This window comes from Arvicanthis niloticus, chromosome 21, assembly GCF_011762505.2.
Source record: "Arvicanthis niloticus isolate mArvNil1 chromosome 21, mArvNil1.pat.X, whole genome shotgun sequence".
NCBI classification, from domain to species: domain Eukaryota; kingdom Metazoa; phylum Chordata; class Mammalia; order Rodentia; family Muridae; genus Arvicanthis; species Arvicanthis niloticus.
In genome coordinates, this window is record NC_047678.1 from 7,486,771 (window position 1) to 7,505,027 (window position 18,257).

Here is an 18,257-nt window from a genome sequence, read left to right on the forward strand (position 1 = left end):
GAAAAGCCCTGCATTTATCTTTTGTGCATCCTGCCAGTTCTTTGACCAAATAACCCTATTAAAAGATGGGTACAGAGCTAAACAAAGAATTCTCAACTGAGGAAACTCCAATGGCCGAGAAGCACCTGAAGGAATGTTCAACATCCTTAGTCATCAGGGAAATGCAAATCAAAACAACCTTGAGATTCTACCTCACACCAGTCAGAATGGCTAAGATCAAAATCTCAGGTGATGGCAGAAGCTGGTGAGGACATAAAGAAATAGGAACACTCCTCCATTGTTGGTGGGACCGCAAGCTGGTACAACCACTCTGGAAATCAGTTTGGCAGATCATGAAGCCATGATCTCTGAAAGAGTCAGTTTTGCTCTAGTGAGCATTCCCTCGGGCTTCCGCTCTCTGGTGTTTTTCCTCAGCGGATTAATTTGATCGAATATTCTAATAATAAATAATCCTGTCTGAGGCATGGTAGTGGGGCTCAGAGTCCCCTTTCATGTCTTTATCTCCATGATAAAAGAGTAGAAACCCAAAAGAATTTGGAAAACCAAAAGCAATTTATTAGAGAGGAAAAAAAACCAGCAAGGCATACAAAAGAAGCTGGAGAGGCCTGCAGGTTCTAGGTGGAAGGAGATGGGAAACTGACACAGAAAGCACCAGATAAAAGTGGAAACAAGCTGAGGGAAAGAAAAATAAAGGGCACCCAGGGAAATTGTTTTTGGTAGTCCATGTTGAAGGAGCACAGTTGTTCTCTTCTTCTGGCACTTGATTCTTGAGCAGCACCCCATTCCTTTGCATCAGTGAAGGGGGACATGATTGACCATAGTATTGTTTAGTCTGACTGTTAGCTAGAAGTTGCTTCCTGTAATTCAAGAATAACAACTAACTAGTTGTATGTTTATTGTTGCCAGCCTATCTTCTAGTTATGTTATCTTTGGTTTCAGGTCCTGTTTACCTTCCATGCTACTGCTTCTTATTTGCAGTTTGCAGATTTTCATCACTCACTAAACAGCCAGGGCTGCTCTCCTCCTCCATGAAGGCCAGAGCATAGAGAGGAATTACCGGCAGCTTGGAGATTGATTTTAAACTCTTAAATTTCCTATCTACAGTATATCAGTAGCCAACAATCCTGCGCTTTGTTTCAGAAGCTGACATGTTGATGATCAGAGTCTCAACTGGAGCCAGGAAAGGAAACAGCCCAAGACAAAGCCTCGATTCACCTTCCTCCTGTATTGTGTATCATCTTGAAATGAAGCATACTGTCTAATATCAAGGATTCTCATATACAAAATACCAGCATCACACCAATTGAAAAACCAGTGGGTTCTCAATAGTTGCTTGTTTCAGAATGAATAAAATTCTAAAACTTAGTAAGTATAACACAAATAACATTAAAAATTGTGAATAGATAAATGGGGAAAAATCAGTCCAAATGTTGTCTTAGTCAGGGTTTCTATTCTTGCATCATGGCCAAGTTGGGGAGGAAAGGGTTTATTCAGTTTACACTTCCACATTGCTGTTCATCACCAAAGGGCAGGAACTTGGAGGCAGGAGCTGATGCAGAGGCCATGAAGGGATGCTGCTTACTGGCTTGCTTCCCCTGGGTTACTCAGCTTGCTTTCATATAGAACCCAGGATTACAAGCCCAGGGATGGCCTCACCCTCAATGGGCTGGGCCCTCCCCCCTTGATCACTAATTGAGAAAATGCCTTACAGCTGGATCTCATGGAGGCATTTCCTCAAGGGAGGCTCCTTTCTCTGTGATCACTCCAGGTTGTGTCAAGTTGACACACAGAACCATCCAGTACAACTGTACTTGGAGAATCAAAGTGTAACTTAAAGGGAAGCAATCAATGAGAAGGCCATGTTTTTGCAGTACCAAAATATCTCTTTCTGTCCTCTCCCCGAGACGTTGTGAGCACCAAATCTTAGTTGCAAGAACTCCAGTGCAAATAAACACGCTGACATCAGGGGTGGGGGCTGTTAATCAGGCTACCTGATGGGAGAAGGCTTTCTACAAGGCTTCTCAGGCCACGGGGCCTATGACATTTATCTCACCTTTGGTCAAGGCGCCTTTTATCTCAGTTCTGACTCGAACTTCATGTCCCACCATTTAACCTAAGGCCCATTACTTGCAGTTTATTGTTGTTGCAGATTAAAGTCTGCAGGAAGCAGATCCGCACCGTGGTTTTCTTGGTGATGGAAGTACAGAGTGACTCACTGAAGATTTCCCCTTCAGGGAAATCTGAGATAGCAAAAACTTTTCTGGTGTCCAACTTTTCCTGGGATGACTTTGTCATTAAAGATACAGCCACTGAATCAGAAGCTAATTGGCTCAAACTGAGAATAATTTAATCTGGGATTCTAGATCTATTTACTATATAAACAATTGACACCACGGATCTTTCATGAAGGGGTGTCAAGTAATTTTGAGTTCCAAGGTGCTTATTTCTAGTTTTAAAGAAAATAAATTCCTCCTGTCTATTTTCGTTGCTAATGATATCAAGAAAACATCAGTGTAAGGGTAGGGAGGTGGCTCAGTGGGTAACAGCACTTGCTTCTCCAGCCTAAAGACCTGAGTTCGATCCCCAGCACCCATGTAAAAACCCAGGCATGTTCACATGCCTAGCCTGTAAGTGTTGTGTTTTTAAATAGATGGAAAAGAACGAATGTGTTTGCTGGAGGCTCAGTAAGGTGTGGGAGAAGGGGGTGCTTCTGTGGGCCCATGCTGAGGCATCCCTTACCCCACACACACACACACCAGGTACCAGCCACAGGACAGTATAGTATAGAATAGAGTTTATTCAGGGCATGGGGCGAGGAGTTGAGAGGGTAGTAGAGACAGAAAAAGGGAGGGAAGGAGGGAGGGAGGGAGGGAGTGGGGAGAGAAAGAAAGAGTGAGAGAGAGAGACAGAGAGGAAGAAGAGGAGGAAGAGGAAGAGGAGGAAGAAGAGCAGAGGCCTGCCATGAGCACATAAAGGGGAGAGGAGAGTGGGAAGAGGCTAAAGGATCAGAGCAAGAGGAGAGCGAAAGGGCAAAAGAGAGAGGAGGGTGCAAGCAGCACCTTTATGATGACTCAGACACACCGGGCTATTGTCATGTAACTGTGGGGTGGAACCTAGACTAAATGCCAACATTAACCCCTATTAAAGAGAAGAAGGTTGCTGGCCAGTGGGTCAAGCCAAAAGAGCAAGCTTCGGGTTCAGTAGGAGACCTTGTCTCAAGGGAGTAAGATGGAAAGCAATAAAGGAGGACACTTAGCGTTCTCCTCTGGCCTCAGAAAACACATAGGCGCATGCTCACGCCCACACACACACACACACACAAATAAAAATAAATAATAAAAACACAGCTGAATTTATTTTTAAATATATGTATATAAATATTTAAATATACGTATATATATTTAAAAACCAGTATACTCAAAATATAATCATGTATACTCAAAATATAATTACAGCATTTCTCCCCCTTCTCCTCCTCCCAAGTGCCCTACCTCCATCTTTTTTATGACCTCCATCATTGGCAATTTGGTAGCCTCTTGTTTCCCAGTTATCATGTCACACACACACACACACACACACACACACACACAACTTGTGAATCTGTTTTTGGTTTTGTGTGTATATAGTTTCAGGACTGACCACAATGTATTAGATAACCAACTAGGAGACTCCTTCCTTCTCTCAATAGTCAAGAGTTGCCTATGTTTCCTTGTCCTGGGGTGTGACCCTGTGAGGTTATTTCTCCTGCCAAGTCAGTATGTCTAGTGATACTGCCATTGTTTAGATTGCATGTAGGTATTTCTGTGAGAAAATGTTTCACAGCAGACTTCCTGGTATTCTGGCAGTGTCTTCAGTCACTAAGAGGCAACCAAAGGCAACAACCATAGTGGATGGATACTGTGAGTCACCTGAACCACTCAAACCAGTCTTCATAAAGGAGATTTCTTGGACCTAGTACTGGAGGAGTTTTTGTTAGTCTACACTTCTTGGAGCGTTGTCAGCCCTAGGGGCACAAACCCCTTTACACTATATGTATATGCATTTGTGTGCATATGTGTTGAGGCCCACACTCTGCCTCAACACTTTTGCCTCAACACTTTGGGGGCTTAGTGCTCAAAGTGAGTCAAGTGAGAGTGTGGGGCTCTTGGGGCAAGAGACGCGAAGAATGGAGACAAGACAGGGTGTGATTTAGTCTCTCTTCTATTTTCTCATGTCTCCCTTATTGAAGGGAATTCTGAGGTATTTATATACACAAGCAGGAGAACACAGGTGAAAACATTTTGCCACGTGCACCATACAGCTGAGGTCACTAAACAGCAAAACAAGCTATGTGGGATAAACAATATATTTATCAGAGTGTGCTTCAGCTGTTATAGGCTTTTGACAACCAAGTCTTTCATCAGGGTATATGGTTCCAGATGGCTGCAAAGTTGATCTAGCCGCTTTCTACTAAAGTCGGCTCCCAACAGGTCCCCCTTTTTAAATTTTTTTCAAAAGGGAAGGCTGGGAAAACTTAAGGAAACCGTGCCTGTCCTAGGTTGGAACAAAGGACCCCAGCCTCACTTAAGATGCTGAGGCCTCCCTTATTTTAGGGGCAAGGGTCTTGATATGCTCTCTTACCCGTCATTGGCTATCCGGCTTAGCACGTAAGTTAGGGGTTAATCCTCATCAGTCTTGATGACAGAGGTTTTAGAGTCCCCTACTTTCAGCCTGTAATAGCGGACCTGTATGGGTTTCATTTGTTATCTGTTGCCGTACCAAAGCCATCAGTTTGAACAGCATGAACCCAAGAGACAAGAGACTTAATATCTAAACCCTTGATATAAAAGCAACACTCTTTAAGGCAACACACAACTTCCCCTGTTGGAGAAATGAAAGGTCTAAGCCTTGTACCCACAAATTTATACCAATGAAATCCTTGAATTTTGCATCAGCTTAGTAACAATTATACAGATAAAGACAGCCTAATATTAACCACCTCAGTCCCCAAGTCCAGGGAATTGGGGCGCCGACTCATTAACTTCTTCAGGCTGAACATGGGCGTTGAGATATTAGAAGAGGAATGAGGGGAAGGGTAAATTGATAAGCATCTGAAGTCTATCTTAACTGCATCCAGCTGGAAGTCCAGGGCATCAGTGAACATGCAGGTGATAAGATTCATTCTCCAAAGCTGTGTATTTTGCAATATACAAATCTCAAAACAAGGTTTAGTATCAAGATAATTATTTTTGATTCTCTGAAACCTAGTGTTTTGGAGGCCTACCTCTGTCATGTCTGATCCATATAATTTTGGAAGACATAACTACTACCTTAATGACCTCATCAGAAAACACATAGAAAAACCTTTTTTTTCCAAATTAGCCTTTCCTTAAGCCAGTAACCAGAAAAACCTTTACATTGAGTTTTTATCCAGAAAAATATTATACAACTCAGAATCACACCCATTTTGAAAGTTAAATCAATTAACATTATCATTCTGCTTAGCTCTGTCTAGAGCAGCCTTCTATTTATTCCTCGTGTCTGTAAAGCCTTTTTCATCTGTTTTTACTCACTTATTTCTTGCTCCATTTTCGTTACTATAACCTTTATTTATCTGATTGGCTCTCTTGACTCAGAGCAGCCTGCAATTTACTCCTTGCATCTTTAAAACTTTTTTCATCTGTTTTTGCTTATTTTTTTCTTGCCCCGTTTTTGTTACTATAACCTTTATCTATCTGTTTGGCTCTCTTGACTCAGAGCAGCCTGCAATTTACTCCTTGCATCTTTAAAACTTTTTTCATCTGTTTCTGCTTATTTTTTTCTTGTCCCGTTTTTGTTTCTATAACCTTTATCTATCTGTTTGGCTCTCTTGACTCAGAACAGCCTACAATTTACTCCTTGCATCTTTAAATCCTTTTTCATCTGTTTCTATTTACTTATTTTTTGCCCGTTTTTGTTACTATGCAATCACCTTTGTTTCACTTCCGAATTCAGCCAGCTCCGTCAGTCGACTGGTTCTCCAGTGCAGGGTGTCTTCCACTGTATCCCGCTTACTGGAGTTTAAACGTTGAGGCTCTGTCAGTTGACTGGTTCTCCAGCGCAGGGTGTCTTCCACTGTATCCCTCTTACTGGAGTTCTAACGTTGAGACTCTGTCAGTCTACTGGTTCTCTAGCACAGGGTGTCTTCCACTGTATCCCTCTTACTGGAGTTCTAACGTTGAGACTCTGTCAGTCCACTGGTTCTCCAGCGCAGGGTGTCTTCCACTGTATCCCGCTTACTGGAGTCCCTGTTCGGGCGCCACTAATGTTGAGGCCCACACTCTGCCTCAACACTTTTGCCTCAACACTTTGGGGGCTTAGTGCTCTGGTCAAGTGAGAGTGTGGGGCTCTTGGGGCAAGAGACGCGAAGAATGGATATATATTGTCTCATATATATATATATGAACTCTGACAACCAGTTCAAAACACCACAAGGCCACTTTATTTTCTATATATGGAATAAGACTGATGCATAGATATATCACTGAAAGCAAAGTAAAACATTCCCATAGATGACAATGGAGTTGTCAAGATACAAATGACAATCAGTCAGCTGTGGGGGTTGGAAAAAGTTTCTAATTAGAGTCATTTGTGAATAACTGGGGCTTGAAAGGATTTTTTTAAGCATCTGAAACCAATCTGTAATTTCATTATCTTCAACACAGGGGAAAAGACTTAAGAGACTTAAATTTTTAATAATTCAACCTTGAACTGGATGAAAATGATGACTAAATAGCTACAAAGGAAAATCAGGTGGTTTGCCTGATTCTTTGAGGTCACTGGTCTTTTATTATCTTGAAGCTACTGTTCAGGTCTACTGTTGGGAGCCAACTTTAGTAGAAAGCGGCTAGATCAACTTTGCAGCCATCTGGAACCATATACCCTGATGAAAGACTTGGTTGTCAAAAGCCTATAACAGCTGAAGCACACTCTGATAAATATATTGTTTATCCCACATAGCTTGTTTTGCTGTTTAGTGACCTCAGCTGTATGGTGCACGTGGTAAAGTGTTTTCACCTGTGTTCTCCTGCTTGTGTATGTAAATACCTCAGACTTCCCTTCAATAAGAGAGACTTGAGAAAATAGAAGAGAGACTTGATCACACCCTGTCTTGTCTCCGTTCTTCGAATCTCCTGCCCCAAGAGCCCCACTCACTCTCTCTTGACCAGAGCACTTAGCCCCAAAGCGTTGAGGCAGAGTACGGGCCACAACAGTCTACAAATTGCAGATGCTGTAGATGACTGAGTAGTTCTGATGGTTAGCAACTCTAGCTGATAGATGTGGAAGTTTTCACATTTCAACTGGAAGACAGGTTTTTCTACCTATCTTCCCTAACCTCATATCATAGTCTGTTTTGTGATTCTGTGATAGCAGAATACCTGATACTAACTAACTTATAAAAGTTAAGAATTAACTTCTTGCCGGGCAGTGGTGGCGCACGCCTTTAATCCCAGCACTCGGGAGGCAGAGGCAAGCAGATTTCTGAGTTCCAGGCCAGCCTGGTCTACAGAGTGAGTGACAGGACAGCCAGGGCTACACAGAGAAACCCTGTCTCAAAAAACCAAAAAAATAATAATAATAATAATTTGTTGTGGCCAGGGGGAGGTGGCTCATGTCCTTAATCCCAACACATGGGAAGCAGAGGCAGGTGGATCTCTGTGAGTCTAAGGCCAGTCTGCTCAGTAGAGCTAGTTCCAGGACAGCCAAAACTATATTAAAATAAAATTAATGTATTTCTTATAAGTCTAGAAGCTGACAAGCCCTGAGTCAAGGGAGTCTTCATGGGGTCAGGAGCTCTTTATTGTGTTGTGTTGTGTCATCTGATAAGAAAAGAGGGAGGAAAAAGAGAAGAGGGGAGATGGAGAGGGAGGGGGGATAGACAGAAATTCACCTTCATAACAAATCCACTAATCTAGTCTCCTGATAATGCAATCCTGACATAATGACATAAATCTGTCAATAACCGCAGGAGCCTAGTAACCTGATCATCCTTGAGTTTTACCTCTCAATGCTCTGGATACTGTTGTATTGAACGTTAGGTTTCTGTCTTAGTCACTGTTCTATTGTGTTAAGAGACACCATGACCAAGACAACTCTCATAAAAGACATTAATTGTGGGCTTGCTTACATTTCTTGAGGGTTAATCCATGATCTTCATGGCAAGAAGCAGACAGTTGAGAGGGGGGACGTTTTGGGAGAGGTCTGAGAGGAGTTGGGGGTGGGAATGGGGAGTGAATATGTGATTTTCCCAAATATTTCTGGCTTGTATAGAATTGACAAAAACTAACCAGCACAATATCTTATATTCTGTAAAGGCCCAGAACTAAACAACCCAAAATAACATAGGAGAAAGTACCTCTCTCTTAAAAAAAATATATCCTTAGGGAAAATGTATCACTTAAACGGGAGAGATACCAACAAAGAAGTATAGATCATATATTACTTAAATAAATCAATTTCTGTATGTAAAGCGTGTGTGGGGGGGGGGGAGGGGGGAGACAGTGAGAGGAGAGAGAAGAGATCTTTTACCATAGTTAAGGTTGTAAGATAATACATTCATCATGATCTTGTATCATAACAGGAAGGATCTAGTTATGCAATTAAAGATAATTAACCCGCCTTCAGAACTTGATTGAAAATTAAATGATTACATTCTAGAAATCTGCTGCTCAATGCTGTTCCATTTCTAACATAAAGTAAACTTGGCATCACCAGAGAAGGTTGGAAGTGAATACCGCCTGGCGTTTTCCCACCAAACTTCCTGCTGTGGAAGACTGGTCCTTTCAAATAGCACTGAGTACTGAACTGGCGTTTCATTTAAAAATCTTTAATCAACAAGAATTCCAACAACCAGTTCTAACCACTAATTACAAAATCACCGGCTAATACCATTTACAGAGTAAGAGCCTTTGAGTTAAGAGTCTGGGGGTGATGGTGGAAGAGATCAAGAGCTCACCATGTCACTTCTGAAAGGAGAATGCTGTCGTGGTTTAGTTGAAATGAAGAACAAGGTGTGGAAGTCCTTTAAAACAGAAACATCTCTGGACCTCATCCACCGGTTTATTCACACAATGAACTGGTTTAAACATCTGAAAGAGAATCATGTTTGTATCTTAGTGATGAAAGACAAAAAAAATCCTTTTCCTGAGTGTCAAGAAACCCTGAGAAGACTATATTAACTGAGGAGGAATGCAGCTGAGGGATTATACTAGGACATTCAGCAGATATCATGCGAAGTCTAAAAGTTATATCTTTAAATTTTTCCAATCAGTCAAAACATTTGAGACATTTCTCAGCATGTTTTATGCTTTAATTTGCTTTCACATCGTTCTGCTTATCCTCAAGATGGCCACACAGCATAAGAAGACACAACAGGATGAAAGTGATCCTGAGAGAGTCTACACCTCTCCAGAGGCAGAGTGCGGGCCACACCAGCAGAGGGGCAGGAGGTGGTGACTGACACTTGCCGATTTGGAGGGCTGGTGAGAACCCGGTGAACAAAAGCCCTGAGAAATGTGGAAACCCCCTTAGCTGGGGGAGGTGGGAACAGGAGAAAGAGACCCCCATCCTAGAAATACATCATACTGTAAGCAAAACCACTTCCAAGGACAAGCTAGATGTCTCTGAAAGAGCAAACAGATTCTGAGAAGCACAAATCATACAAATTAGAAGTTTCCAATCTGAGTAGGATCTTTGAAGTTTCCTTTCGGTGTGGACAGAGGGAAGGTTGTGACTATTTTTCAATCTTCTAAAAGTGAGCCAGCTCCTAAAATCTGGTTATCAATCTCATAGACGTATTTCTTTAATGAGTATAATTGAGACACTTTTTAAAGACTCCCATGCATGTAAAAATTAAGGACCAATTTAAGTCAGAGGGTTTAAAGAGGAGAGCAGAGGACAGCAATAATTCCTCTAAATATTAAAATAGACTGTAACTTTTTCTGTGCTCCACAAAGCGAATTAAATTTGCAAACTCCTGACAACAACAAGAGACCCCAGGATGGGAAAGAAAAGTGAAAATCAATCTCCACCAAAACAAATGAACAAATCAAAGCAAACCAAACTAGCCAAATAAACAAAATCCCTGGAATTCCAAAGACTTGGAATTAACATCTGGAGACTCTAAACCAGACCCAGTGACATGTTTTTTAAGTATCTGTCACTAGATGGCGCTGTAAAAACACAAATCACTAGTTAAAGCACCCCATTTCATCTCCTTGAAATTAGTGGTTTATTAATATAAATAAATCTTTAATGGTAAAGCTAACTGTCTTACAAAACAACACATCAATACTTTACGTCTCTATCAGTGAATGCTGACTGGTTTTGAGAATGGTTCAAAGGCAGCTTTAGAGTTGCTATGTGATAGGAAACTGAATTTTAAAAAGGTAAGAACGTTGGTAATATAGGAGAGGGGAGACCTGAAAGAGAAACAGATTCATGAGAGAATGTATAATTTGAATTTTCTTTGGTTCTCATTAGAGCTGCTGGAGCCTCAGAAGATCGTGGGCTTAGTGTTCGATCAGTAATAGCATAACTCATTCTTTTGTTACATCAGGAGGATTGGAGATGAAAAGGCCAGACTGGCAGAAGACGCAGGAAGGAATTACATATGCCAATAATCCCATAGTTCTTGGGCTAAAGGAGACGGTTTGTCTTGTAATATTTCTTTTAAGTCACACAGAGAAATCTTTGGTGGGTTGCTATTAAAAAGCAACATTATAAGATTAAAAAGCACAGAGAAATGTATTTGAAAGGGGCAGGCAAAGCTGTGAGGAAAAGTCAGACTATGGCTAACTAGAGTCTGCATCATTTCCTTTGTAAGTTAAGAGAAAAGTAAGAAATTTAGAACAGTTTAGGGAAGAAAGGTTAAGTGTATTTGGAACCTGGGGAATTAAGAACATCTGGTTATAGTCACACAGAATAATAGTATGGTTGAGACTTGGTAGGGTTAACCCAGGCCACCTGCCTTCCTGAAAAAGGCTGACTGTGTGCATTCCACTGCCCAGGAGCACTGGGGCTGTATTCCACGTAGCTGGTGTGCCACCTACTGCTTCCTTTCTGCACCACTTCCCCAGAAAGTGAGCACACACACACACACACACACACACACACACACACACAATTTTAGGATGTCAAAGAAATGGAGAAGAACATCTCCATTCCTGCAGCAGCCAGTATGACCAGTCCAGTAATGCCAGGGAGGAATGGAGAAATGTGAAGAACACTCGGGACTGCTGGTTTAATGAGCTTCCCTCCTGCACACAGTCACCCAGTAAACCCTTTGCTCTTCATGTTTTAGCCTACAAACACTGCCTCCTTTCTGCAAAGGTCATCCAGATATTCAGACAGAATGTGTGCCTCTTAGCAGCTGGGAATACCTTGGTACCAAGAATACCTATTAGGAGATGCAGAAAGAAAACCAAACATAAAAGTTGGAATAACTTCCACATTTATTTTTGATGACAAGAACATAAATTTTACTTCCCATTTGCAATAATTCATGCTACATTTACATTAGAAAAGGGCTTCATAGTTATTTGACTTTAGAGAAAACATGGCGGCCATTAAAACTATGGAAAAATACAGAGCATGGTGTTTGTTTTTTCTCTCACTAATTAAGAAGGACTCTAATAAGGAATACTGAATTTCAGAGATTGGGGAATTGTGTTTTTACCCACAGTGTTAGGTTACTACTTTAGAAAGACTTTTGGCTCATTAATTTTGACACAAGTATTTAAAATAATTTAGTTTCCTTGGGAAATGGTCTGTAGATTCTTGAAAGTGTTGTTACTAAAATATTATTAATGTGAAAATGCACTCAACATGTTTCATAGTTTTTCTGAGAAATGAGACGTGAATAATGCGTTTTAGGGTAGGGTGAGCTGGGTATGGGGGAGAGAACATGGCTGAGCCATGTGACTCAATTTATGGGAGTCCTTAGTGACACACAGGGGGTGGATCAGTAGAAACACACACAATTTCAACTCTGCTATTGATTTCCCCTTCAGCTCATTATCCTACCCACTTTTCATTGCTGTGACAAAACACCAGGATCAGGGCAACTTGCAAAGGAAAGTGTTTGATTAGGCTTATGATTTCAGTGGGCCAGAGTACTTGATGGCAGAGCAAAGGCATTGCCACAGGAATAGCCTGGGCTCACACTGGACAGTAAGCAGGAGACAGAGGCAGGAATGCTGGGGACAATGAGAATCTTTGGAAATGTCAACGCCCTCCTTCAGTGAGACATCTGTCTTAGTCAGGGTTTCTATTCCTGCACAAAACACCATGACCAAGAAGCAAGTTGGGGAGGAAAGGGTTTATTCAGCTTACACTTCTGCATTGCTGTTCATCGCCCTGGCTTGCTCAGCTTGCTTTCTTATAGAACCCAGGACTACCAGCCCAGGGATGGCACCACCCACAATGGGCCCTCCCACCCTTGATCACTAATTGAGAAAATGCCTTACAGCTGGATCTCATGAAGACCTTTCCTCAAGGGAGGCTCCTTTCTCTGTGGTAACTCCAGCTTGTGTCAAGTTGACACACAAAACCAGCCAGTACAATATCCTTCTCTAACACGTCGTATCTCCTATCATTCCCAAAGACTTCTACCAAACGGGGGCCAATTTTCAAACATATGAGCTTATGGGGGCCATTCTCATTCAAACCACCACACTTATGCCTGAAAAACCAATGTTGTGGGTGGAGAGTGAACCCTCTGAAGATGGTTATTAACATGCTTACGACCAGCTCAGCTAGCACTACCACTGTAAAGACCCAGGGCGACTAAAGAAAGAGCTAGTCAGTTCTAACTACAAAGGAAGACAGGCAGAGCCACAGTTGAGCTGACTCCAGCTGAGGAGAAGTTTGTATAGAATCCCATGAAGATATTTGGTGAAAGTGAAATTTTGAGGGAGAAAGAGTCAAACTGGAGGAATGATTCACTCTGCATCATGGCTTCAACTGTTCTGCCAGAGCGTGAGGTGCCAGGTGTATTTTCTGCTTGCCTCCTGCAGAGCAGGGTTGGCATCCTAACAGAATCTCTCTCTGCAACCTCCTGAGATTCTCCTTCACTTTTCCTCCCAGGTTATTTACCCCATAAAATCATCCCAATGTCCTCAAGAACACTTTCCTTCAGGCCAGCCCCATAACATCCTCCTCTGAATCCCCTCTCTATTACCTGACTGCTCTTGGGTTGTTCTATGGTTTACTTTACAAAGATGTGTGTATTCGGCCATAATTCTAATTGAAATAGAAGATCCTCATAAGCGGTAACCTTGTCACCCTTCTGTTTCCATACAACAAATGCCCAGAGAGATGCAGCATCTCACCTTGACACAGCCCTAGGAGGCACGTTTTATATGCACCACGGAGCTTCCTAATCTTTCTGTGAAACCAAGCTCCCACTTAATGAGTGTTGCCAATGTCTTCCTCCACCTAGGATCTCATTAAGTTTATGCCATCCCAGGTTGCTTGAGCTACCCCACTCTGTCCTAGAGCTAGGGCGATCAATTGTCCTGTTTATATAGAAATGACAAGTTCCAAGGAAGAATTTCCAGGACCACACAGCACGTAGACTAAGTTCATTGGTCAATCCAACCTTTCTCTCTCATTCTCCATGCATACACTGCTGTCAGAGTTCTCCTAGGCATAGTGGGTTCTTTAATTTTCTTGTTTAATCTCACTAAGTGGGGCAGTGGTTCTCAACCTGTGGGTCATGACCCCCTTGGGGATCACATATCAGATATCCTGCATAGCAGGTCTTTATATTATGATTCATGTAGCAATGTTATAATGATGAAGTAGCCATAAAATCATTTTATGGTTGTGGGTCACAACATGAGAAACTGTGTTAAAGGGCTGTAGCATTAAGAAGGTTGAGAACCACTGCTATAGAGTGTCTTGTTTCTCTGTGTTCCTGGTGACTAGTATTATTTTCTACAAGTCTTTTTTCCTTCTCTCTCTCTCTCTCTCTCTCTCTCTCTCTCTCTCTCTCTCTCTCTTTCTTTCTCCCCTTCCTTCCTTCCTTCCTTTCTTCCTTCCTTCTCTTTACAAGGCTTCTTTTATTTACTCTTACTTTGCTTTCTCAGTTGCTCCAAGGGCAGTTTGAACACTTTCTATTTCATTCCCTTCTGGATGACTGGAAGCTACCCTTCTTGTCGGTCTATTGCGGGTGGTTAATGAGGGAATAAAGGAACCTGTTGTACTCCCAAGCATCCCACAAGCCACATGCAGACCTGCGGGGGTTGGATCTAAGAAGTCCTTGCTTATTACAGCACCTCTGAGGCAGTGAGTCACCACCCTAGCTTCAGTATTTTACTTAATCCTCCCAGCACTCTTCAAGTTTTGATTATCTCCATTTCATGAAGCAAAAAAAAATTAAAGGTCAGAAATAGGAGATATTGCTCGAGGTCACATTTTTCACATGTGATACTGACTAGTTCTTTCAAACGTCCTCTTCTCTTTGGCGCGGCCAAATATCTGGATTTTATAACTTGGACAGTGAGAGCCCTGGGGGGGTGGGGGGAGGGGGAGACAGTGGCTTGGAGACCTATCTGTAAGCCTGTATTGAGTGGCAAGGCAGTGAACAAGGACTTCTTATTACTAAACTCAGCAGAATGATTTCCCCAAATGCTCACTTTCTCAGACATACTAGGTTTGAGATGGAAGGACACAGTACTACACAGCCTTAATTTTCTGTATATATAGTGTGTGTGTGTATGTCCTTTCCATTTGGTTGTTACATATTTCTTGCTCAATGTCTACCTGAGAATCGTATTTAAGAAAGAGAGAAAAACCCCAATATGGGGTATAATATCATACACATAAACATACATTCATAATGTGCACACATGCACACACATATGCATAATTTTATTTGAAATAACATGATTTATCTAGTTGTGATTTTTTAAAAAAAACTGTGGAAGAATGGGAGCCTGTAATTAGTCCATAGACTGTGATTCACTGCCATAGAATGCATGGTTTTTATTTCTATAGAAAAACTTTGAGAGATGAAAGAGACCTCCTACTTTGACAGGCTTTAGAGTAATTTTGAAAGTTTTATGTGTTTCAGCAAACAATGCTCAGTTACAAGCAGAATCGTTGCCTTTAACACATTCAACAAAAGCTTCTCTGATAATGAAATCACCGCTTCAGGGATTAAGAAAAAAAATAGCCTTGCATATTTGATGATTGTATAGTGATATCCAGTTAATCGGTGTAGCAATGCTTAATATCTACTTTTATATTTTGTCTGTTCTGGAATAAAATATTATGAAGTAAACACTGCTATCAATTTAATTAAGCTATAATTCAGCTGTTTTTTTTTTAATAGTGAGATTAGTTGGGCACTGATATTTTGGGCATATATGTTTAATTTTCATTAATATTAGAAAAACTCATATCTATTTATACTTGTGGTTCTCCAGAAGCCATTTAATATGGAAAAGTAAGATAATTCAAGGTTCTACAGAAATCATTAATTATAAAAGGATGAAATGTACAGAGACCTGGCTAACTCCAGAGACACAGAACCACAGCGGATGGAACAGGCTAACTCAAACCTTTCTTATGTACCTTTCTATTTACTTTTCTTGGTTGATGGTTTATTCTGCTGCTGGTATAATTAATACACTGATTTGTTTTTAATTTTCCAAGAGAAAATTGGCTAGAAAGACCACCTTTCTTAGAATCAGGGAGATTTTTGTGGGAGCTGCCTGTCTACTTCTAACTAAATTTGTAGCAAACAGCTCCTCTTTTCCAGAACCCTCTCAAGTCTTCTGAACTCAGTCACTTTACAATAGATCACAGAAAAGGGACACAGTCTCCCACGCTTTCAATCAGCCTGTTTGGGGCTCGTGGCATAATACAGGGAGGACACCAACTTTGTGAAATCACGGAGTTTTAACCTTCTTTCCTACTTCTCTGAACACAAGTCTTTCTTCATCATCTACCTTCAGAGGAAGACTGAGGGGCAAGGGAAAGCAACACAAAGGAGGTTTGGGGGATTAGGAGAGTCTCCCCAGCCAACAGTGATCATGAATTACTGGGAAGATGAAAAGTGAAGAAAGGACATTGGAAGACCCAGTGACCAAGATAAGAATATTGTCATAGCAACAGAATGGTGATCACTGCTGAATTGACTAACTTCCCTTCTTAGCACAGTAGGAGAAAGAGGGAGAGGGAGAGAAAGAGAGAGAGGGAGGGGAGAGGGGGAGGAAGGAGGTGAGAAGGGGAGGAGGGGGAAGGAGAGGTAGGGGGAAGGAGGAGAGGAGGAGGAAGGAGAATGAGGGGGAGGGAAAGGGAGAGGGGGAAGAAAGGGAGAGGGGGAGAGGAGGGGAAGGGAGGAGGAGAAGGGGAGAAGAGGAGGGGGAGGAGGGAGAGAGAGAGAGAGAGAGAGAGAGAGAGAGAGAGAGAGAGAGAATGAATCAGTCCTCCTAATGCTTGCATTACACAGGAACCTGTTTCCTTGGGCAGAAGCCTTCTAGAGGGTAAGTCAGAGCCCCAAGAAACAGAGCAAAGGTCTCCAGAGCTAAGAGGAATTTTTTTTTTGGTCAATTTCAAGACCCATACATAAAGGAAAAGTTCTAGAAAAACCACAAATGCTAAATATAAACGTTATAGCAAACCCAGGTCTGTCCGTGAGTCTCACTCAGGAAGAGAGCATATGTCAGAGAATGGTTGCAGCAATGGGCTTGCTTCCCAGGGTAGAGGCTTCTAGGGGTTCTGAGATCTCCATGCAGAATCCCTTATGTATTGGACAGATACACTATACACAGTTTTCTATTGATATATTTATACATGAAATATAATATATTTCCATGAGAAAAGTTCCTGTGCTAAGATCAAATCTGTCTTGGTCTGTGAGAGGAAAAGAACAAGGGTGCAGCTCTGACTCCTGCTGGATGAAATTAATTACCAGCAAGGAACTGATCAAAGACTGACAATGAGGATGACTGTTCCCACCCAGGTTACTGACGTTTTTCCTGTTCTTCACTAATTGTGTGTCTAGGTATTGATTCAGTATGACATTTTGGCCCAGGATCTGATATCTCTAAAGTTTTTGCTTTTGTATTAAATGACGATCCGCTCTCAGTCTCTCTTGCTCTCTGTTAGCCCTCATAAAACATTTTATGCAATAAATAAAATTTTTTTCTGGTTAAATATTTTCTTTTATTCCTGAGAGAATTACAAAGTGGCCAATAATTATGTAATGATAAGTAAATAGAGCTATACAGAGATATGGGAGAGAACTTGACAGTGATAAACACATGAACTGAGCTCAACAAACTCATTTGTGTTAACTAATCGGGACTCAGATGAATATGTCTAAAAATATTTTAGAATTTGTTATTTTACAAATATATTCCTGCAAAACACAGGAGGTTAGCATGGAATGATTGGAGGAAAATACAAGAGAGTAATGTTCTTCTTTAATAGGGTGATAGAATTCATGGATGCCTTTTTTTTTTTTTTTTTTTTTTTCTGGTTGTAAGGGTTTCCCCCATGTATCTTTTCTAAATAGCAGAAGAATATTTAAAAGCTTACTGAGATAAATGCATTCATCATCTCTTTTAATCCTCAAAGGATCACATTTTATAGGCAGAAAAAGTCAGAAGAATAAATTTTCCTCTGCCTACTAAAATGCGAGGTGGTAGAGCCTGTGTGGTGAATTTAAAGCATGTTCCTTTCTCTTGGAAGTGAGCTGACCTGAGTGACTCACATATGGCTAACAGAACCCACTGGGAGTAACTCCCGAGACCTGGTCAGAGAGGGTCACACGGTTTCCACTTTGCTTTTTGTGGTGCTTTTTCTAGTAGAAACCAATGGGCGGGTGATAAGCTGTATCTACTTTCGACTTTTATTCAAGGAAGCCGCAGGCAGGCACACTGGTCAAGAGTTCACCATCAGTGATCAGTCACGGGAGTGAGGCAGTTACATGACTAACACTATGGAGCCATCAGGGTCTGTGGCCCCATGTCTGATTACAAGGACACGAGAGACTTTTTCTTTGGTTTTTGATTCTTTTTCTTTTTGTAAAAAGTTATTCTTTCCTGATAAACACCACACACACACACACACGCACACACACACACACACACACACACTGTTCTTTACTCAAAGCTCTCATTTCTTTCTTCCTACCACCAAATCTTTTCTTCTTTCCCAATCCACGTCTTATTTTCATGTCTATTTTGTGTATGTATGTATAGCCCACAGTATTTAAGCATGAGTCA

General features: G+C 41.4%; 1 protein-coding gene across 1 annotated transcript in view; it reads right to left on the bottom strand.

Annotated features, from left to right (window-relative positions):
- Positions 1–8,887: 8,887 nt before the first annotated feature.
- The window catches only part of LOC143433737 (uncharacterized), a 63,657-nt gene continuing 54,287 nt past the window's right edge, over positions 8,888–18,257 (bottom strand). Inside the window, exon 3 of the mRNA XM_076918078.1 lies at positions 8,888–9,107. Coding sequence (XP_076774193.1) covers positions 9,009–9,107 — 99 coding nt within the window. The 3' untranslated portion in view covers positions 8,888–9,008. The remainder of the gene's footprint in view (positions 9,108–18,257) is intronic.